This window comes from Rhinoderma darwinii, chromosome 1 (assembly GCF_050947455.1).
Source record: "Rhinoderma darwinii isolate aRhiDar2 chromosome 1, aRhiDar2.hap1, whole genome shotgun sequence".
Taxonomy (NCBI): domain Eukaryota; kingdom Metazoa; phylum Chordata; class Amphibia; order Anura; family Rhinodermatidae; genus Rhinoderma; species Rhinoderma darwinii.
The window spans coordinates 158,741,525-158,765,677 of record NC_134687.1 but is presented as its reverse complement, the minus strand read 5'-3'; the positions used below and the strand labels follow the sequence as shown (position 1 = coordinate 158,765,677).

At 41.3% G+C, this 24,153-nt stretch overlaps 1 protein-coding gene across 1 annotated transcript in view; it reads right to left on the bottom strand.

The window, feature by feature from the left end:
• QRFPR (pyroglutamylated RFamide peptide receptor) overlaps positions 1-24,153 on the bottom strand; it is a 73,985-nt gene that overhangs the window by 8,595 nt on the left and 41,237 nt on the right. Inside the window, exons 4-5 of the mRNA XM_075849721.1 lie at positions 16,565-16,800; positions 14,461-14,558 (exon numbers count right to left, since the gene is read on the bottom strand). Coding sequence (XP_075705836.1) covers positions 14,461-14,558; positions 16,565-16,800 — 334 coding nt within the window. The remainder of the gene's footprint in view (positions 1-14,460; positions 14,559-16,564; positions 16,801-24,153) is intronic.

Genomic DNA, 24,153 nt, shown 5'->3' with positions numbered 1-24,153 from the left:
CAGACGTGGCGGATGACGCTGGATATGGTAGGTGACACTGGATGTGGCAGATGACACTGGACGTGGCAGATGACAGCAGGTGCAGTAGGACACTAATCAAACACTAACAGGCTCAGGAACAAGGACACAGCATGGGATACAGGTAACAGGGCACGGGGAACAACGGGAACAGGATAACACTAAGGGACCATTTGCAAAGACTATCATGGGATTAACTAACAATGCTCAGGAAGGGATAAGAAGGGCAGGGCCCTTTTTATAGCTCAGGGTGTTTAGGGAATAATGAATTATTTACATATGTGCGCGCTGGCTCTTTAAATCCGGGAACCAGCGCGTGCGCGCCCTCTAGTGATCACTACGGGACAGAGCGGGCGCATGTGCCGACGTCTCTGGGGAGGAAGATGCCGACAGGACGAGGAGGACATGCGGGAGGCAGGTAAGTGAAGGTCGCGGTCCGTGACCGCGGCCCTAACAGTACCCCCTCCTTATGCTCCCTTTTCTTGGGACCAGATCGAGAGAGGAATCTTTTAATGAGGGCAGGGGCATTGAGGTTCCCCTCTGGCTCCCAGGATCTCTCGCAGGACCAAAACCTCTCCAGTCCACCAAATAGAAAGTCCTTCCTCCTACCCTCTTGCGGTCCAGAATCTCCTTCACCTCGAAAATCTCAGAAGAACCACTGGGAGCAACTTCAAACCTAGGAGCTTTACTGTAGCAGTTCAGGACCACGGGTTTAAGGAGGGACACATGGAACAAGATGGGAGTATTCAGAGTAGGAGGCAACCGAAGTTTATAGGATACTGGGTTAATCCACTGTAGGACCTCGAAAGGACCGAGGAACCTAGGAGTGAACTTGTGAGAAGGCACCTTGAGCTGAATGTTTCTCGAGGACAGCCAGACCTTGACTCCAGGAGAGAATTGAGGGGGAATTTTCCTTCTTTTATCGGCATGCTTTTTCATGCGGTCCACTGCTTGGAGAATCGCAGCCTTAGTTTGCTGCCGGACGTGAACAAAAGAGCCAAATTAAGAGTTAGCTGCCAGTACTTGAGTCATGGATGGCTGGCATAGGAAGAGGAACTTGAGGATGCTGGCTGTACACAATGTAGAACGGAGACGAGGCGGTAGACTCACTTGTGTGGTTGTTGTATGAGAATTCCGCCCAAGGCAGGAGTTGCTCCCAATTGTAGTGTTCGGCAGAAGCAAAGTAGCAAAGATAATTCTCTAAAATTTGGTTGGTCCTCTCCACTTGACCATTGGACTGAGGGTGATAAGCAGAAGAGAAGACAAGTTTAACGTACAGCAGTTTGCACAGGGCTCTCCAGAACTTGAATGTAAACTGTACACCCCGGTCCGAGACAATATGTAGAGGGAGTCCGCGTAGACAGAAGATGTGCGAAATATAAAGGCTTGCCAGGCAAGGAGCAGACGGAAGGCCAGTCAGTGGGATAAAATGTGCCATCTTGGAGAAACGATCCACTACTACCCAGATTGTAGTACATCCAGCCGAGAAGGGAAAGTCAGTGATAAAGTCCATAGCTATATGCTGCCAAGGGGAATCAGGAACGGGCAGGGGAAGGAGCAGACCAGCAGGTTTGAAGCGCGACGACTTGTTCGATTTCGTACATGTAGAAACATAGTCCATGACATCCTTAGGCAGCGTGGGCTACCAATACTGACGGGCTATGAAGTCTTGAGTCTTTCGAATGCCAGAGTGCCCCGCCAATTCAGAGCTGTGTCCCCAGCTGAGAATTCTTCTCCGGTCCGTAAGGCTGACAAAAGTCTTTCCAGGAGGAATGTCTCAATTTGCAATGGGCTAGCGACAATAATCCTAGATGGGTCTATAATATATTGGGGAATCTCTTCATTAGTCATTAATCTCAAACTATTGAGCAGGGCGTCAGCCTTCACATTCTTATCAGCAGAACGGAAGTGAAGCAGGAATTGAAATCTAGCGAAGGACAACAACCACGTAGCTTGGCAAGGATTTAGTCGTTGTGCTGACTGTAAGTATGTAAGGTTCTTACGATCCGTATAAATGAGAATAGGGTGGACCGCGCCTTCCAACAAGTGTCTCCATTCCTCTAATGCCAACTTGAGGGCCAGCAACTCCCGATCCCCAATGGAATAGTTGCACTCTGCCGGAGAGAACAATTTAGAGAAGAAGTCACAAGCAACCATCTTGCCCTTAGAGTTCTTTTGACCTAGTACTGCTCAAGCACCAACGGAAGATGCGTCCAATTCCAGAAGGAACTGCCAAGAAGCATCAAGGTGATGAAGAACAGATGCTGAGGTGAAAGCGCTCTTGAGCTTAGTAAATGCCGATTCTGCCACTGGGGGCCAAATTTTGGCGTTCGCCCCCTTCTTGGTGAGAGCTGAGATTGGGGCAGTCAGAGATCAGAAGTTCGGGATAAACTGCCGATAGAAGTTCGTGAATCCCAGAAATCTTTGTATGAGCCGCAGGCCCTGTGGACGTGGCCAGTCCAAGACGGATCTCAAGTTCTCTGGATCCATCTTGAGGCCATGGTCGGACACGATATAGCCCAGGAAGGGCAGAGAGCTTCTCTCGAACACACACTTCTCAATTTTCATGTATAGGCGGTTCTCCCTTAACCGCGACAGAACTTTGCGAACATGCCTCCGATGCATCATTAAATCCGGCAAGCAAATCAGGATGACTTCCAGATAGACCACCACACAGATATACAACAGATCACGGAAAATGTAATTTACAAATTCCTGGAACACAGCTGGGGCGTTACAAAGGCCAAAGGGCATCACAAGGTATTCATAATGGCCGTCTCAGGTGTTAAATGCGGTTTTCCATTAGTCTCCTCTACGGATACGGATCAAGTTATATGCTCCGCGTAGGTCCAGTTTTGTGAATACCTTGGCCAAACGAATTCTGTCAAAAAGTTCTGAGATGAGCGGCAGGGGATACTTATTTTTAACAGTAATTCGGTACAGAACCCGGTGGTCGATACATGGCCGAAGAGATCCATCCTTCTTTTTCACGAAGAAGAATCCGACTCTGGCCTGGGAGGAAGACTTTCGGATGAACCCTCTTTCGAGATTCTCCCTAACGTAGGTGGACATGGCTTGGGTCTCTGGCAGGAAAAGAGGGTAAATACGCCCTTGAGGTGGTGAAGTGGCATGGAGTAAATCCACCGGGCAGTCGTAGATGAGATGAGGAGGAAGAGTCTCTGCTTCCCTTTTACTGAAAACTTCCGCAAAACTAGCATAATGAGATGGTGAATCGGAGAGTGACTGAGGCAGTGGGGGCAAAACAGGGCGAACTTGTGACAGGCAATGGCTATGGCATCTGGGACCCCATTAGAGAACTTTTCCGGACCTCCAGTCGAGAACCGGAGCGTGTAGATGAAGCCATGGCAGACCTAGCAGAATAGGCTTGATAGATTCAGGTAATACAAGGAAGGCGATCTGTTCATAGTGAAGAGCTCCGATTTGTAGTGTCAATGGTTCCATAATGAACACAATTGGATCGGGCAATGGTAGACCATTCACAGAAGCAACAGCCAGAGGTCTCTCCAGAAGAACTGTGGGTAGATGTAAGCGATCCACTAGATCCCGCTGGATGAAATTTGCAGCTGCTGTGGAGTCAAGATAGGTAGAGGAGGAATGTGATGTCTCTCCGGAGATGACAGGAATCGATAGTTTGGAAGGGGTTTTGACGTTTGGAGACGTCCCACCTAGAGTTGCCTCTCCAACCAACACTAGGTGCTGGAGTTTCCCGGTTCCTGTGGGCATTGGCGCACAAAAATTACCCTTAGGCTGGATTCACACGAACATGTATTGCGTCCGTGCGGGCCGCGTGGTTTTCACGCGCCACGCACAGACCAATACAAGTCTATGGGGCAGTACAGACAATCTGTGCTTTTTGCGCAGCGTTTGTCCGCTGCGCAAAAAGTGCGACATGGTGAATATCTCAGCGTATTTTGCGCATCACGCACCCATTGAAGTCAATGGGTGCGTGAAAACCACGCAGGTCGCACGGAAGCACTTCCGTGCAAACTGCCTGTTTCGCGCACCAGCTGTCAAAAGGATGAATGTAAACAGAAAAGCACCACGTGCTTTTCTGTTTACAAACATCCGAATGGTGTGTCATAATGATGGCGGCTGCGCGAAAAGCACGCAGCCGCGCATCATATGATGCTGCCTCACGGAGCAGGAAAGTGGCTTTTGCGCAGGCAAAACGCAGTGTGTTTTGCGTGCGCAAAAACGCCACGCACTTCTGAATCAGCCCTTAAGGCCACAATACAGACATAATACAGAAGAGCATCTGCGCTGTTTCTCTTGTTCGGACAACCGGACGCTGTCTACCTGCATAAGTTCTTCAGGTAGCGCATTAGGGGAAGGCAATAGTCGTCTCTGGGCCGAGGGTGCTGGTCTGTGACACCGACTCCCCTGTCGAACCTCCAGAGTGCGCTCCCAAATCCTCATGTCAACCCAAGTGGCCAACAGGATTAGGGCATCCTAGGTAGAAGGAAGGTCGTGGGCTGCAAGCTCGTCCTTGATGTGCGAGGATAGTTCGCCACCAATGCCTCATTGTTCCATGCCAACTCTGCTGCCAGGGTACGGAAGGAGATAGCATACTCTCCTACAGTGGAACCCTCTTGTTTGAGGGTTAGCAGTGTGGCTGCGGCAGAAGATGTTCGGCCCGGCTCCTCGAACACGGCATGGAAAGACTGCAGGAACAAGGCTAGGTCCGAGGATACAGGTCCTTGTTGTTGCAAGACGAGATTCACCGATACGAGGGCCTTGCCAGTGAGGAGGGAGATGATAAACGCTACTTTGGCCTCCTCAGAGGGGTAGTGAGCTTGTAGCCTAAAATGAAACGTGTATTGATTGATGAACCCTCTACAGGCTCTGGGATCACTGTCATAGCGAGGAGGAAGAGGCAGTCAAACTGTGGATCCGGAACAAACAGGAGTAGCAACGGGCAGTGGAGCGGCAGCAGCCTCTGGAGGAGGAACCGGAGGTAGAACAGTGAGTTGATCCAGACAGGCCATGATGGAATTTACAGCCTCAAGGAGTTGATCCTGACGTGTCCGTAGGTCATGCATCTTCATCTGTATCTTTTGAACTTCGGTCTTCGTCTGGCCAGTGGGTTCCATGGCCTGAGCGTACTGTCACGATCACAGGGTATGTGGACCCACTTGGCCACTTCGACGTAGCGGAGAGGCAGCTGGCCAATTCACAGTCTGTGCGAGAGTCTATACCAGTTCTTAGCACAAGGGTACCTAAAATAGTCCAGACAGTGGCCAAGGCTTTAGCACGGATGGAGGTGAGAGCAGCAGGTTATGCCAGACGTGGCGGATGACGCTGGATGTGGTAGATTACACTGGACATAGCAGTTAACACTGGACGTGGCAGATGTCAGCAGGTGCAGCAGGATACCACTCAAACACTAACAGGCTCAGGAACAAGGACACAGCATGGGATACAGGTAATAGGGCACAGGAAACAACGGGAACAGGATAACTCTAAGGGACCGTTTGCAAAGACTAACATGGGATTAACTAACAATGCTCAGACAAGAATCAGAAGGGCAGGGCCCTTTTTATAGTTTAGGGTGTTTAGGGAATAATCAATTATTTACATATATGCGCACGGGCCCTTTAAGGCAGGGAACCAGCGCGCGCCCTCTAGTGATCACAACAGGACAGAACAGGCGCATGTGCCGATGTCTCTGGGGAGGAAGACGCCGACAGGACGAGGAGGATCTGCGGGAGGCAGCGAAGTGAAGGTCGCGGTCCCTGACCGCGGCCGTAACAAATATGTACCGTTAGTAATCACTTGTTTTCTATCACTGAACCAGTTTGTAAGAAAGGCGGACTGTATGATCTCCATTTGCAGCCTATTGACTGCTTATGTTGATTGCATGTCTCTTTAAATGTACTGCTCAGGAGTTCACTGTAGATATATATATTTGTATATATATTGTGTTGCACTTCATATAGTGTCTACTTTTGCAGGTTCACTGCAGGAAAGGCCGCTGTGCCCTACGGCGCTGTCGGAGGTGCGGTGCTGTCACGGTATAAAGAAATGAGAGCCTTCTGGGGTACAGTGACAGGGGAGGTGCAGAGGATTTAGCACGGACCAGAAAGAGCCAGGTGTTGGCTCTTCCTGCTTCTCTGAGACGGGAGCAGTACGACTGCCTTACCAAGCAATGTCTGGAGCAGAGGGTGAGCAGGCTAAGTTACCACTAGTGTTCAGTAAGTTGATGGGGACAATCTGTGGGTTTGGCAGGCCTGTAGGTACACCATATAGTTTGCCACTAAAGCGGGAGTGATTAAAGAGTACCATGAGCCTACAGTTGTTAGCTTTGGGACTGTGGAAGTAGTAAGCACTGAGTGTAAACCAGAGGGCAGGTGTGCAGTACTTTTCTCAAACCCAGGGTAGGCTATAGTTAAGTCCTGGTTGGAACCTAGAAGGATCCGTGTCTTATTAGGCTACTTAGATAACTGCAGCAAGGACTCTTTACCCTGTTAACCTAAGCCGTGGCCTAGTAGTACAGTCCTGTAAACTTGACTGGGTGAAGTAGTCAGTGGGATGGGTGGCATGGTAGGAGCCCTTGAGTGTCAGTATCCTAGAAAGAAGGCTGCCTTATTCTCTTGGGAACTGAGTATATAAGAACAAAACTTAGGAGCGTTCTAGTAGTGCAGTACTGATATTGCCTACTGGACAAGGTTAAAATAGAACCCTTGCGAGAGAACACATGTGAACAGGGCTATAGGAGGGAAATAGATTGATGCCAGTTATATGGTGGAAGTTGAAAGACTGAGTGAGACTAAGTAAAAAAAAGTAGTTTGGGTCTGGTCTCTCTGATCCTAACAGAGACCTGCAGAAGAAGTATTCCTTGGTTGTGAAGAGTTTCTAATGGTTGGTTGTTCTACAATGTTAAGAAATTGCGCCATTTCGTGTGCACTGTAACGGCTATGATTGTGTACCTCTTTTTAGTGTTATAAACATTAAGCTTGCTGTGCCTCATAAGGAGATGGTAACCATTATGTTGTGTGCCACTGTATTTGCAGTTGTGTTCAGTAAAGTTGAACAGTTGAAATTTTATTTGGTCTGCAAATGTATTATTTTATTAGAGAACTCCTCCAGCAACCCCACGTTACAAGTTATTTACCAGCTTGCACCCACTTGCACACATTTAATATTGCAGAAAACTTTTTTGTGCCTGTGTCTTTGGAGAAAGCCATAACATTTGACCATGTTAAAAGCCTGCCAGTTTGACGATTTAATCAATTATGGCAATACTGAAAAAAAGTATAAGTGAGGGACATTTAAAATGGAAATCTTTATTACAAGGCCAATTACCTTGCACTTAATTAGATAATAATTCCAGATAAAATGTATGATGACTTGTGCATGTAAATGTAAAGTAAATTGAAAAGATAATATCCATATGTTTATCAAGGAAAAGACCTGATGGACCGAGCTACTTATTTAACAGATATGAAATCACTTACACCCTCATAGATGGCAGGGACAAGACACAAGACGGCTCAGCATTTTATTAACTATCTGATCTGAAAAGATGCAGATTTATTTAATCCCTGTCATCTATGCGATGATTACTCCCAGGGTTGGGATATAAACCATTAGACTGCCAGGGATTAACAAACCATTAGTCTACCTCACATTACACAAATTGACCACTAGACCACCATTAATTGCTAATTTCACTGGATTAGCAGGGATTACAAAAGGCATTGTTGATTAGTACACAAATTATTTTATGGATCACATTTACATGGTGCCACTATGAATTGCATATGTCTCATTGACCATGTAACACTTGAACTTTGAGTGTTCCCCTGAACTCCATGGGGGGACATGATGCTAATTGCATCATGGATAACCAGGGACCAAAAACTAAGGCCACATGCACACATCCTTCACCGTTTTCACGTCCATTTAAAACGGATCCGTGTGTCTGTTGTGATATCCGTGTGGTTTCCATTGTCACTCCACATCCGATCCGTTGTTCCGTTTTAAACGGACATTGTGCTTCCGTTTTTTAATGGTTAGTTAAAATCCACCTTGTGTGTTGAATGCAGGGAACTTTGGCATTCCCTGCCATTGTTTGACAACGGATCTGTAAATAACGGACAGCACAAGGATGCCTTCCTTGTGCCTCCCATTGTTTTGACGAACCCATAGGCTTCAATGGGCAAGACGGACACTGAACAACGGACAAAAGTAGGACATGTTCTACTTTTGACGAAACGGACGCACGGAACCGTTAAAACAACGGAAGAGTGCACGGCCCCATAGATATGAATGTGTCAGTGTGTTATCCGTTAAAAAAAACGGATAGCACCCTGAAGAAAATAACTGAAGTGGGCATGAGGCCTAACTAAACAACTGACTGAGGTTCTAGATAAAAAGAATAACAAGATATCAATAAACCATCGGGGATCTAGTGTCTGGACAATACCTGTACCCCCAGTGTCACTGATTATCATATACTGGGAGCTGCATATGCCTCTAACAATCAGTCACTGATGAAAGTATCATTGGTCATCAGTGCCCAAAAACTGACTGTAACCCCACAGATTTCTATTGTTATTTCATGTAAGAAATAGTTGGTGATAATGTTTGGCATAACTACATGGGTACTAATATGTCACACTACTATCAAGTGTATGTTATTCATCCATTGTTTTCTACTCCGTTTAAACGGACTTCTTTATTTGCCATTATATAAAGTATTTCACAACAGTCACAGAGAAAACTGAACTGTAGACGTCAAACAAGAACACAAAATGGTATGTAATACTCTATAGTCTCTAATAATACAACCTAAAATATGATAATGGAAGGTGACATTTCGGAAGCTAGAACTTAGAAGCCAATACAATTAAAACTGCAAGTCAGGAGGAAACAGATTTTTTTTACAAAAACACATGGTTTTATTAATTCCCTGACAAAAGCCAATAAGTATATACTGATAACAAAAATTTATGCAATCAAATATTTAAAAATTACTCATTCTTGGGCTCCTTTGTTTCTTCTAAAAAAAACAAATCAAACCTGTATGGATGCTCACTCTTTAGGAGAGCTTGCTATGTCTGCCCTGACCAAGAACAATACGGTACGTGTTTTAGCCTTTTTTTGGTAAATTTTCACTGCATGCAATGTACTTTGTACGAGCCCAGGAGCATCTGACTGTGCAATGATTGTATATGAGCATCTTGCCTTGGTGTCTTAAATTCTGTCCTGTTAATGTAAAATAACACATGTATTATGATAAGTCTCCAAGTAATATTATAAAATTGTTACAACTAGCAATTTTCTTCATTCTATTGCTAGAAATATTTGATGCAATATCTAGCATTCTTTGCTTTGTTATTCACATAATACATTTTCAAGATTTGTAAATTGCATAAAAATAAAAGCTGCCTGAACTGAAAAAAACCCCAATGCACAAGACTACTGCTTTGGTCTTGATACTAGATAGTAAGTGCAGAAGGGTGTGGAATCGTTATTACTTCAAGAAACTCCAGTAAAGAGAGTACATAGCTCAGCGCCAATTCTAGATTTTCTGCTGCCTGAGGCGCAAAATTGAAATTGTGCCCCCCAGATTTTGATTGACATCCCTCTGGCTGTTCTACATCAATGCCAGCCTCCTCCAACTCTTGCGGATACGCCATTGCCTTGTACTCCCCTGGTATGCACGGTACGGCGATGAAGCCGAGTATACCTCACTGCATAGTACGTGCCCAATTAGTACAAGGCAATGGCGCATACAAGAAAGTTGGAGGATGCTGCTAGTGATGTATAAAAGCCAGGGGGATGTGAATCATGCATGGAATGGTGGGTTTGGAGGAAGGACTATGTGATTCTTCAGGATAGCAGCACCGACCCATGACCCCTTATGACCCTTCATAGAGTAATTAGCATATAGTGTGCGCTGTTTTAATTGATTTTATAGATTTTGCTGCATCTGAAAAAAACATACACGGGAATATTTGGAAATATTGTGAGGTCATGTATTACCGCATGATGGCGGTTCGAGGGGTTAAAAACTACCTGACAGGTTCCCATTAAATATACAATGAACTGAAAACAATTCCATCTGCTCTGCAATTTTATTATTATAAATATATCCTATATAATTACAGCTCCAGAACCAAGCTCATACATATATACAGCACCAGAACAAAGCTCAAGACATATTTATATATATATATATATATATATATATATATATATACTCGGCACCAGTACCAAGCTCAATACATAAATACATCCCCAGAACCAAGCTCAGTAAATGAATACTGCTCCACAACAAAGCTCATACATATATACAGCACCAGTACCAAGCACAATACATAAATACATCCCCAGTACAAAGCTCAGTACATGAATACAGCACCAAAACCAAGCTCAGTACATAAATACAGCACCAGAACGAATCTCAGTACATAAATACAGCACCAGAACAAAGCTCAGTACATAATTACAGCACCAGAACAAAGCTCAGTACATAATTACAGCAGCAGAATGAAGCTGAGTACATAAATACAGCACCAGAACCAAGCTCAATACATATATACAACACCAGAACAAAGCTCAGTACATATATAAAGCACCAGAACAAAGCTCAGTGCATAAATACAGCACCAGAACCAAGCTCAAAACATATATACAGCATCATAAACAAGCTCTGTACAAAAATACAGCACCAGCACAAATACAGATCAATTTAGTGAAACAATGGTAATATATGCTGGGAGTTGCTGTTTCACAAAAAAAAATCATACCACCCATCTTCCTGATGCAGATCATACAGTGACTACAGTACTGATTAGAGACAGAATACAAAATATTTACATTCAGTGACTTACCGGTGACATCTTAGATTCTTGTTCTTTTTCTCTTCTCTTCTCCATCCAGTCCAGAAAATAAAACTTTACATACTCACCTGATCCTATTCTGTCCTGTGGCAATGCAGGCCTGCTCTCTTCTGAGAAGGTCTGCAGGGGCTGAACGACGCAAGTGGTGTGATGACGTCATCGTGACCCTGCGTCGTTGAAAGGCACTGATTGACAGGACAAGTCTTTCTGCTTGTGTCATTGAAAGGAGCTGAATGGCCGGGAACTTATGCATGTAATTGTATCTGCGTCCTATAGACGCAGGTACAATTATAGTGCAGGAGGGGGTGGTGGTGGCAGCGGCTGGTTTCAGTGGCGCCGCCGCATCCTGAGAGAAGCAGCAGGCCGCCGCCTGAGGCGAGAAGCTCATCTTGCCTCATGGACGGTGCGACCCTAACATAGCTGCTCTGAGTCTATATTCACAGGCTCATAATTGTCTGCAGATACAGATAATACTAATTACACTAAGCAGCGATTGCAAGACTATGGGTCCTTTTACCTGGGCCAATATGAGCCGTGAAAACAAGCGCCGTTCATCGGTGCTCATTTCACAAGAAGCAATGATTGTTTATGTATGGGGACGAGCGATTTCTATCATGTCAGCACCGCATCTTCCTGTTTACATAGGGAGATGGGCTGCAGACAACAATATTATTTAGTAATGCAAAAACTATGCGATCAGCCGATGAATGAGCATTTGCTCGTTCATCGGCTGATCATTACCCTGTTTATACAGGGCAATTATCGGGAATGAGCATTTTCCTGATCATTAGACTGTGAAAAAGGGCCTTAACTGTTTGAGCAAGGCTTCAGGGAAGCCAAAACACTGCTAAGTGTACATTTGATGGATAAATAAATATGGAACTTAGCAGAAATGTTGATGTCCAATTGCTTTCTCCCACTATATTGATTTTATGGATAAGAGCTAATCCATTGGGATGGAAAGAAGAAGGAATAAAAAGATGGATTTTTCCTCTGGCGCAACCTAGGTTGTTGAATTCACTTGTAGGAGATTCAGATAGGTAAAAACTGACTTTATTTGAGGTATAAAATGCAACAAAAAGTTTTGAGATCGAACAGATCTCTTCCTCAGGCAGTATACAAGTGTTTGACATGAAGAGATAGTCTCTGTTTTATAACACAGGCAGGGAGTTAACTTTTGGAATAGCTGCCGGGTCAAATTTGACAGGTCACACAAACGTAAAAGAATGGATGTATATAAACATATTGATTTGTAAAAACTTTTCAAAAATAGTAAAAACAAATACAAAATGAATAAATATATTAAAAATTCAATGTAAAATGATAAATCAGACACAGAATGCTGGATTTAAAACTGCAGAATCAGTTCCCCTTCTAAAATAATTAAATACATTAACATTGCATAAAATTATATAAAATTGGATAAACAGAATTTTTGGCATTTAACAAAGGTATGAAATGTGTAAATAATTTTTTTAATTTTATTTTATTATTATTATTATTATATTTAAACAGCAATACCCTTAATCACCTGTATTAAACAGTAACTCCACTGGTTCATGCACTATTATGCGCATTGTGTTTTTCTTTTGTATTCTATAATCCATTGGGATGGACTGCTGCATGTTAAACTGCAAGTGACCAAATTAGTGATCTGTTGTTGTTCCTACTCCATACAGTTATCTCTATTAGGTTGATCAGATGAATAATAGATCAAGGGATAAAGTCTGATTGTCATATATATATATATATATATATATATATATATATATGAAAATAATTGAGGCAGCACTCCAAGGTAGTGAATGAAAAAAGGTGCGTTTATTCACCCCACAGACAAGGGCTTGAGAAGGAGCCCAGTTAACCGTATCGAAACGTTGCCTGTGGGGTGAATAAACGCACATCTTTTTTTATTCACTACTTCGGAGTGCTGCCACAATTCTTTTGTTTGCTGTCTATCTGAGGGCTCTTAGCCTGAGCCTAGGAGGAGTTTTACCCACCACTGGAGCTGTGCTGTGCTGCGTTCTTATATATATATATATATATATATATATATATATTTATATATATATTTATATATATATTTATATATATTTATTTATTTTTTTATTTTATTTTTTTATTTTGTTTTGTTTTGACCTCTAAGGATGACATTTAGTATCTACTGTGAACAGGAGTTTGTTTTTTTCCGTCTTCTGAATTAACCCTCAGGGAGGGTATGGTTTTTTTCTGCCTTGAGCCCCAAGTCCCTTTCTGACATACAAGCAGAATAGAATAAAAAATGTAGTGAGTGTATTATCTGTAGAATAAGCAATAAGCACTGGATAGCAATCTGTATCCTAATTTACCTTGGAAAGAAAAGGCTTCTGAGGATCCCTTGATAATAAGCAGATCACAAAGTGTCCCCTTGCTGGCAAAATCTGTGGGAAAATCTATCAGAGTGTTTAATTTCCCTGCAGCACCACCTCAGGGAAAATTAAGCATCACACAATTCCCATTCATATCAATGGGTTGTGTGTGTAATGCAGGACAGGACAGGTCCTCCAGAGTGAGACATGCTATTTGTAACTGCCTTCCACTCTGGCCAAGAGATGAGGATCCTGAACAGAGGACCCCCCCCCCCTCTATTAACTCTATTAGAGTTTCCTAATTGGGTATTTGAAAATGGGTTTTATATATTGGACAACCCCTTTAAAAGTTGAACCAAAACTTTGCAATTTGTGGACACCATTTACTTTCTCAATACTTTCTCACTATACAAACTGGAATGCATTGAGCAACAAGCTACGAGCTATACTGATGTAGATCTGTTCTATAACAAAATAGACTTCCAACTCACACTGAGTTTGTACACATAATTGGTACTTGAGGAGATCACCTATTAACCCTGGGTACCTGTTATTGTCGTTTTGGAATTGCATTGGGATGCTTTAAAACCCATTAAAAAGCTATACAAATATTTCTAAGCGAAACACAATTTTCATTTTCAATCAATAGATAGCACTGAGTTATAAATGTGTCCTAATGTAGTATCAGCAGGTCAATGGCACTGTTAACAAGCACCAAATAAAGGGAGCCTGCTACATCAGTAATGTACTGAACACAAGAAGCACTTTCATGTTGTAAAACGGAATATATTGCTTAAGTTGGATAGTTACAAGCAGAGATTTTGTATTACACTATTGTCAAAACAAACTAGTAAATTCTGTGCCTATGATGTATTTTTGACATTCTTCTATTCATGAGTTACAAAAAATATATATTACAACATATTACACACTGCTGAATCGTATTCTCTGCTGTGTAACTATCGGTTTATAGCTACAAAGACCTTACCTTTCCAGTTAAGTATTTTATGCATTTTACACACGTACTGTAAACTTAGGGAACATTGAATTATTCTTCATTTATTTTATGTAGCCTATTTCGTTTTACAAAATAGTCACAATTATTTTTCCCATTACATAAAACTTGAATAGCTGTTGATGATGTAATGTCTTATTTAAAGTCTATTTATATACAAATATTCATTCCTAAGATGTTTGCAAAATATTGGAACAGCATAGTTACTTACTGTATTCTATCATCATGTGCACAACATGAAACGGTGCCCAGCAGACTGCAAAAAGAATAACCACTGTTATCATCATTATGATAGCTCGCTTCTTCTTCCTAGATGAATGGAATTGCTGTTAATCACAATCACTCATCATGCAATATCTATTATAGAGAATTAATTCTTTATGTTCAGAGAACCATTTGAAATACAACAATAAGATAAGCCTTACTATACTAGTCTATATAGATACAGTGAAGTTACACTTTGAAGCTAAATGAACTATTATTTAAGGTAATTCAATTATCAGCAATTCTGTTATATACAGCTAACACCTGAATAGCTCCCTTTCCCATTTGGAGTAAATTAGAACCATCAGCAGAAGAAGTTTGTAAGGGCATGTCCACACGTAACGGAATTGCTGCAGAAAATTTAGGCAGCAAATCCGCAGAAAGTTGCAGAAATTTCGCACCATTTCCTGCATGTTTTACTGCAGAAAATGGTGTGGATTTTGCTGCGTTTTCTTCAGTGCAGGGAGATGCTGACATCTCCTCTAAAAAACTCAGCAATTCGGTCCACTTTCCGCAGCAGGAATTGACATGCTGCAGTACGAAAAATACGCACCGCAGGTCAATTTCTGCTTGGAAATTTTACGCAGTGTGTTGATGAGATCTCACCCACTTTGCTACTACTGTATTCTGCTGCATATTTTCTGTCCGCAATTCCGGACAGAAAATACGCAACAATTCCGCTACGTGTGAACAAGCCCTTTGAGTGTGCATCGAGAGAAGATGGGGTCAGTTGCAATATCTGGCAGCAGTGATGGCTCCTCTTTCCATTTACGTAATTCAGGTGCTTAAAGTTGTTGTCCCATAATCATTATTTATCACCTAAATATCAGATCGGTGGAGGTCCGACCGCTGAGACCCCCACTGATCACGAGATCGGGCTTACCATGCCGTTGCTGGGAGCCCCATAGGAATGGAGCTGTAGTGTGAATGATCGGCCACCGCGCCATTCATTTCTATGGGCTGCCGTGCGTGATTTCCCATAGCCCCAGGGAATTAAATAGAGCGGTGGCTGAGCATGCGCACTACCGCTCCATTCCTATGGGGCTCCAAGGAAAGGCAAAATAAGTCTGTTCTTGAAATCGGTGGGGTTTCAGTGGTCAGACCCCCATCGATCACATATTTATCACCTATCGTGTGGATAGGTGATAAATATTGATTATGGGAAAACCCCTTTAAAATGACGCTTTTATTCTTCTAATAGTGCTAAGAAATTAATAACCAGTATCTGCTCTCTCTTTGGTTTAAATGCTTCCACTAGTAAAGGGTGGGATTTGGGGTATTAGAAGCATTTATTTTTAGGCTACAGATAAAATGTATGGTATGTAGATTTAGAATGTTTCAGAGCATTTAAGGCATAGTTTAGATTTGGTAGGCTAGAATTTCTGAATTTTGCATGAAATGGTAGTCTAGCTAGAGCAGATGTCCCCAACCTTTTAGCTTGTGAGTCACTTAAAAGGGAGTAATGTTATTTGCCAGTGATATGCCACCAGCCGCAGTAATAAGTTAACATGCCTGATGCTACTTGGGCACAATAATAGTTAGAGCGTTCACCAGTTGGGGAGTCACATTCAGGTCTCTGATAGTCACTGGTTGGGGAACACTGTTTTACAGCATGTTGTTACGTTGCGGCAGCCACTCCAATGTGGGAGCATACCATGCTGCATTCAATATAATTGGAGGGCATACATTTCAGAGCTCCCAAGATATGATCGCAAGAACATATGTTTATATGTACTCTTAACCTCCAAGGGCACACTGTAACAATATTATCATGCACATTTGGTGAATTGCTCTATTTATACCATTTTATCAGTCCCATCCTACTATTTAAGTACTTTTTGTATATGAGAAAAACACGTTCCAACTTAAGAAGCTTTATCTCTACATGCGCAAAAGAGAAACCACTAGTCTCAGTCACACAGTTTAAAACCAATTCTAAAATTATTCAATAGCTTTGCTTCTTCTTTAAAAATTTTGGAGATTTGGTTAGCAGCTCAATTTTACTTATCAGAAAGGTGCATTTCAGTCATTACTGTAACTCATAAACTGACCTGGATATTTTAGACATTTCATTGCCATGGATAGTTTGCAGAACTGACGCATCTCCAACTCGTTTTTTAATCCAGAGTTCATAACCAATTTTACTGTAGAGCAGAAGCATCAATGTTAGTGGAAGGAGGAACAGGATCACTAGAATAAAGGTTGTGTAGACTTTCTGGTGGACGTGGCTGGTCCATTTCTCGAGGCAGCATACATACTGTTTCTCATACAAAAAGTCATATTTAATCTGAAACATAACAACATAACATGTTAGAATCCTGACTAACCTAAAAAATGACTTTAATTAATTGAATCTTTTAAAGGGTTTGTCCGGAACATTTAAAAGACTGGCTGCACATTAGGGGATGTGATAAAAATAACAAAAAGAGTATCACTCACCTGATAAATCCCCTGGTGCTTCCCGCCGGTCTCTGTTGCTGTCCAGCAGGGATGACAACTACCCGCACGTAACTGGTGCAACCATTCACTGTCTTCAGTGCTCACGTGTCCATTGTGCTACCATTACCACTGAGGGCAGTGATTGGCTGCAGTAGTCATGTGTGGGTAGTCATAATGTCATTACTGCTGGACAGCAGCAGAAACTGCTTGGAAGCACCAGAGAGGCGGTGCTGGAGCGATGGAGGATTTACCAGGTGAGCAATACTTAGTGTTATTTTATTCCATCCACTGATGTGCAGGCAGTCTTTTAAATGTCTTAGACACGCACTTTAATTTTACATTGGAATAACAATTCTCCTTGTATTAACCCCTTAGTGACCACCAATACGCCTTTTCACAACGGCCCAGTCTAAGTCCTGCACGGGTGTCCCGTGCGGGCTGGAGCCGGGGCTCGGCTGTCTGATAACAGCCGTGCTCATGCTCTAATGGCCACAATCTAAGTTTAACCAGTAAATGCCACGGTCAATAGCAACCGCGGCATTTAAACAGTTTACAGAGGGAGGAAGCTCCCTCTGTCATCCATCGGCGGCCCGCAAATGCAATCGCAGGCCTCCGATGGGGTGCCATGGTAGCTGGAGGCCTGATAAAGTTCCCCTGGGTATATGCCTATTTGGCCAGAGGCACGTCCTAATAGATTGCCTGTCAGATTTACACTGACAGGCAATAATGCCCTGGTATACTAAGTATACCAAAGCATTATAGCAGCAATCTAAAGATCGCATAGTAAAGTCCCCTTGTGGGACTAATGAAATAAGTAATAAACGTGAAATAAAAATTATTAATAAAAACTACAGTAAAAAATTAAAAAAACAACATTTTTTTCCATAAAAACTGGATTTATTTTGTAAAAGTGTAAAAAATAAATAAAAGTACACAGATATGGTATTGCCATGACCGGAACAACCCAAACAATAAAGTTAATATGTAATTTAAACCGCAAGGTAAACACCGTAAATAAAAAACGCAAAAAAACAATGCCAAAATTGCTATTTTTTTCCATTGCCCCCCAAAAAAGTCATAATAAAAGTTAATCAATAAGTCCCATGTAAGTCCCATGTACCCCAAAAACAGTACCAATCAAAACTAAGTCTCGTCCTGCAAAAAACAAGCCTGCATATAAGTACATTGACGGAAAAATAAAACAATTAAAGCTCTTGGAAAGCGACAATGCAAAAAGCAAATCATTTTAGTTCAAAAGAGTTTTTATTGTGCAAAAGTAGTAAAACATAAAAAACCTCTACATATGTGGTATCAAAAAATGATATCTACCCCAAAATGGTGCCATTAAAAAGTCCTCATACAGCTATGTTGATGGAAGAATAAAAAAGTTATAGCTCTTTGAATGAGACTATAGAAAAACGAAAAAAATAGCTTGGTCATTAGGGCCTAAAATAGGCTGGTCACTAAGGGGTTAAAGAGGACCTTTCACAATCACAATAGGTAATGTTGCTATTTAGTGATATTAACTTGTAACAGTATAGCATACCCATCATTCCAAGTGATAGCCATTGGTAATTGAGTAAAAACTATATTTCTATTTCACCTGTATCGTGTATATTTCAACAGTCCCCCCCCCCCCCATCCCCGTCTTCAGGCTTCATCTCTAATTGTCAGTTTCTTATAAGTTCAGTTCCGGAAGGGTCGTGCACTACCCTTTCCCCCAGCCGCCCCTGGGCTAGTCCACCAAAGTCCAGCAACTCCTCAGCAAGAAAAATCTGATGTTTTATTATTCCATCTTAAGATACATCAATCCAAGAATAAAAATTGGCCTACATGTTTCAAGAGTGTAACTTTAGTAATGGCCAACTGAGGAGTTTCTGGACATTGCCCTATTCACACTGGATGTTTACTTGCTGATCCTCAAGCCCTGACCTTGCACCCTCACTTTGGATCATATGTTTTGGAGCTGCAGCCATTATATGATGTTACTGCAAGACTGGTGAGCTGTATCTACTCTTGTGTTTTCCTGTATCCTGCATATTAGCTTGTAGCTCTGTTTGCCAGGCAAGTTTAGAGCCTACAACTTCCTCCATCGCTCTCTCTCTAGAATTGATAAATTTGCTATGTTGCTGTCCCCTCACACCTCCTCATCCTTCCTTTAGTGTGCAATATGATATAGATGCCTCATTGAATCTCTATCTGAAGATGAGCTCAGGGCCATGTGCTGACAAAAGTTTACTTATAGTCTCTGCTGCTGAAGGATAAAAATGTTATACCTATAAAATCTATCTGCCATGAATCAACATAAGTGGATGGCCCTAGCTTCCTGATTCATCTATTGGAGAGGCAGTGGCAGAAATGGCTATCACTGTGGATTTTTCAGGTAGCGACGAAAAATGATAACAGGGCTCCTGGTATAGTAGAGAAGTCTTAGTTATGTATATAGGGCTGATGTACAATACTAGACACAGCCCATGGACAAGAATGGAGCAATATCTAAATAAAGAAAGCAGACTTTTATTGCTAATCTTGTACAAACCCTTTAATTTATTTATAGCTGAAGGCCGCTATCAAAGCAACTTGGGCTTCCATAACACCTCAGCAGTGCCACAGGCTGATCGCCTCCATGCCACGCTGCATTGATGCAGTAATTCATGCAAAAGGAGCCTCGACTAAGTATTGAGGGCATATACTGTACATACTTTTCAGTAGGACAACATTTCGGTATTAAAAATAATTTTTGAACTTGGGCTTATATAATATTCTAATTTTCTGAGACACTACATTTTGGGTTTTCATTAACTGCCACATAATCATCAACATTAAAAGAAAAAAATGCTGGAAATAGATCACTGTGTGTAATGAATCTATATAATATATCAGTTTCACTTTTTGAATTGAATTATTGAAATAAATTAATTTTTTGATGATATTCATTGAGAAGGACTAGTATGTGCCAGACGTGCTAAGACGTACTGATGAGAAGAACTACAGATGATCCATAGGACAGACGGAAATCCAACGTTGTAAGTATGGAAATTATTAACTCTTTTGCTGATAAGAGTAGATTAGAATTTAAGTTTGTGCCTAGTGATAAGTCAGATTTAGAAACTATTTGGTGTAGTTTGTTTGCAGAATGTGAGAATGAAAATAAGACAATAGACTGTAAACGTATTTTAGTTGGTAAAGAGAAAGAAAAGTTGAGAAATATTGTTTATATGGTAGAAGTCTTTCATAAGTTTGTTAGCTAAATCCATGTATGAATGTACCAGCACAATTCTTAAAATGACTGATCTGTGAAGATGTATGTCAAGAAGTAAAGGAGTATACTAATGATGAGAAAATCCAGCAGAATGAGATTAAACCAATATCTGTAGTCTCTGCTAAAGGTGACCATGTGAAGGGAATTCTAGAACGAGATTTAAATATAAAAGAAGCCAACATGTAAAATTGCAGAAGCAATTAATCAATTTAAGCAAAGACATTCCCACATATGATGCAAAAATCCATATGTGCAGGAATTCAGGGGTTTTTGAGAGCCATGTAAACAAATTTGATTTATCTAATGAACAGAAAATCAATTGTTTAAAATGTGGCTTCGAGGAACGCTATTCAGACGTGAAGCATTGAAAAGGTCTTTTGACAATGAGTCAAATAAATTGTTAAATGATAGTGATGTTAATCGATTGAAGGAATTAATCCGGATTACTACAGACGACAGCATACCAACGTATGACATTTTTGAAGAATTCAAAATTGTCCGAAATTAATGTACGTTTTCAACCATGTCCACATTTTAACGGACATATAAAGCACTCATTGACAATTTCTCTTCACAATCTATTGTGAAAACATTTGTCAATAAATTACATTTCTTAGATTCTGTCACTCTCACTATTGCATCAGCTAAAAAGCCATTATTTGAGGTTGCAAAATTATTAGACATTGCTAGAAAGTATCAGAGTGAGAATGTACCACAAAAACACATGGCTAATGTAAAACGAAAATGGGCAAATGTTTGTGTAAGGTCCCATAATCGACACGATCAAAATCAAAGGTCAGGTACTTCTAAGTCTTCAAATGACAAAGTCTATGAGATTCGTAGAAAATTACATGTAGTTTATAAACTCCACAGTATGATAAGAGAAATGCAGGTCCCACAAGAGAACATACTGTTGTAATTTATAAGCAAGAATTCCCGACAATCTAATTCTATACACTGTCCTCATCAATGCCGCACATAATCTGCGTTGCAGATTCCGTTGTGTCTTTGCCTAAGATGTGAAGGAAATTGCTGCGGATTAGTCGTTGCGGATTCAGGTGAAGAGTACATCCTGCTCTCTTTTAAAACATTCCATCATAGTCTGGCTATAGACCTCGAAACACATAGGTCCAGCCAGAATGAAAAAATATCCTGTTCGTAAAACCAATCCGCAACGCAACACACATAACATCTCCTGATTTCATTGCAGAATTTTGAAACTCCATTGAAGTCAATGGAGAAATTCCGCAACAAGTCCGCAACAGCCAGTGTATGCTGCGGACACCAAATTCTGCACCGCAGCCTATGGTCCGCAGCGGAGTTTTTCGCCACGTCTGCACGAACATAACTTAAAAGGTGAGGAAACCAATGGAGAAACCGTCCGCTACGGATTTCCGCAGCGGACTATCCGCAGCGAAATTCCAGAGCAATTCCGCCACGTTTGGCCGTGCCCTTAATCTTCTGAGCTATCTACAGCTTTAAAAGCCAAAGTTTTACAGAAACAGGAGTTTTCAAAATGGGATATTGCCTCAATTATTAGCAATAAATTGAGAGAAAGGCGTCATCTGAATTCATTTATAAAGAACCAATTGACTTTCCACTTCCTAAAAAAGAAACATTGGGTAAAATGTTCAAATAGATTATTGATAGAAAGATAGTTAGACGTGGATTAGGAAATGGCTAGAATTAAAGGCAATAGGGTAATTCTCAAGTTTAACCCCTTAAGGACACAGCCTGTTTTGGCCTTCAGGACACAGCCAATTTTTTCAAATCTGACATGTTTCATTTTATGTGGTAATAATTTCGGAATGCTTTTACCTATCCAAGCGATTGAAATTGTTTTCTCGTGACACATTGCACTTTATGTTACTGGCAGAAATTGCTCGATACATTCAGTATTTAATTGTGAAAAACACCAAAATTAAGGCGAAAAATTGCAAAAATTAGCATTTTTCTAAATTTAAATGTATCTGCTTGTAAGACAGATAGTAATACCACACAAAATTGTTGCTAATTAACATCCCGCATATGTCTACTTTAGATTGGCATTGTTTTTTTTAACATCCTTTTATTTTTCTAGGATGTTACAAGGCTTAGAACTTTAGCAGCAATTTCTCACATTTTCAAGAGAATTTCAAAAGGCTATTTTTACAGGGGCCAGTTCAGTTGTGAAGCGGATTTTAGGGCCTTATATATTATAAACCCCCGATAAGGCACCCCATTTTAAAAACTTCACTGTATACTCAATGTATTCAAAACAGCATTTAGAACGTTTCTTAACCCTTTAGACGTTTCACAGGAATTAAGGCAAAGTAGAGGTGAAATTTAAAAACATTTTTTTTTTTTTGCAGAAATTAATTTTTCATCTATTTTTTTTGTAACACAGAAAATTTTACCAGAGAAATTCAACTCAATATCTATTGCCAAGATTCTGCAATTTTTAGAAATACCCCACATGTGGTCCTAGTGTACTTATGAACTGAAGCACAAGCCTCAGAAGCAAAGGAGCACCTAGAGGATTTTGGGGCCTTCTTTTTATTAGAAAATATTTTAGGCACCATGTCAGGTTTGAAAGGCTCTTGCGGTGCCAAAACAGTGGAAATCCCTCAAAAGTGACCCTATTTTGGAAACTACACCCCTTGAGGAAATTATCTAGGGGTATAGGGAGCATTTTGACCCCGCAGGTTTTTTGCAGAAATTATTGGAAGTAGGCCGTGAAAATGAAAATCTACATTCTTTCAAAGAAAATGTAGGTTTAGCTAATTTTTTTTCTAATTTCCACAAGGACTGAAAGAAAAAAAGCACCACTACATTTGTAAAGCAATTTCTCCAGAGTAATACAGTACCCCACTTGTGGTCATAAACGGCTGTTTGGACACACGGCAGGGCTTAGAATGGAATGGTTTGCGGAGACCACGTCGCATTTGCAAAGCCCCTGAGGGACCAAAACAGTGAAAAAGCCAAAAAATGTACTCCATTTAGGAAACTACACCCCTTGAAGAATGCATCTAGGGGTGTAGTGAGCATTTTGACCCCACAGGGGTTTCATAGACTTTATTAGAATTGGGCAGTGAAGATAAAAAAAAATCCTTTTTTTCCAATAATACGTAACTTTAGCTCAATTTTTCATTTTCTCAACAAATAAAGGAATAAAAGAACCCCAACATTTGTAAAGCAACTTCTCTGGAGTACGGAAATACCCCATTTGTGGTCATAAACTGCTGTTTGGGCACATGGCAACTATCAGAAGGGAAGGAGCGCAATTTGGCTTTTGGAGCACAGATTTTGCTGGATTGGTTTCTTGACACCATGTCACATTTGCAAAGCTCCTAAGGTACCAGTACAGTGGAAACTCCCCAAAAGTGACCCGATTCACGAGCTACACCCCTTGAGGAATTCATCTAGGGGTGTAGTGAGAATTTTGACACCACAGGTGTTTCATAGATTTTATTAGAATTGGGCAGTGAAAATAAAAAAAATCATTTTTCTTCAATATGACGTCGTTTTAGCTGAATATTTTTCATTTTCTCAACAAATAAATGAAAAAAAGCACTCCAACACTTGTAAAGCAACTTCTCCTGTGTACGGCAATACCCCATATGTGGTCATAAACTGCTGTTTGGGCACAGAGTAAGGCTCAGAAGGGAAGAAGCGCCATTTGCTTTTGGAGTACAGATTTTGCTGGATTGTTTTCTGGGCGCTATGTCGCATTTTCAAAGTCCCTGTGGGACTAAAACAGTGGAAACCCCCAAGAAGTGACCCCATTTTGGAAACTACACCCCTCAAGGTATTCACCTAGTGGTGTTGTGAGCATATTAACCCCGCAGGTGAGTGGCAGAAATTGGTGTGCACTCGATGTTGCAGAGTGAAAATGGGATTTTTTCCATAGATATGCCAAGCTTGTGCCACCATAACAAGACAGCTCTCTTATTATTATTC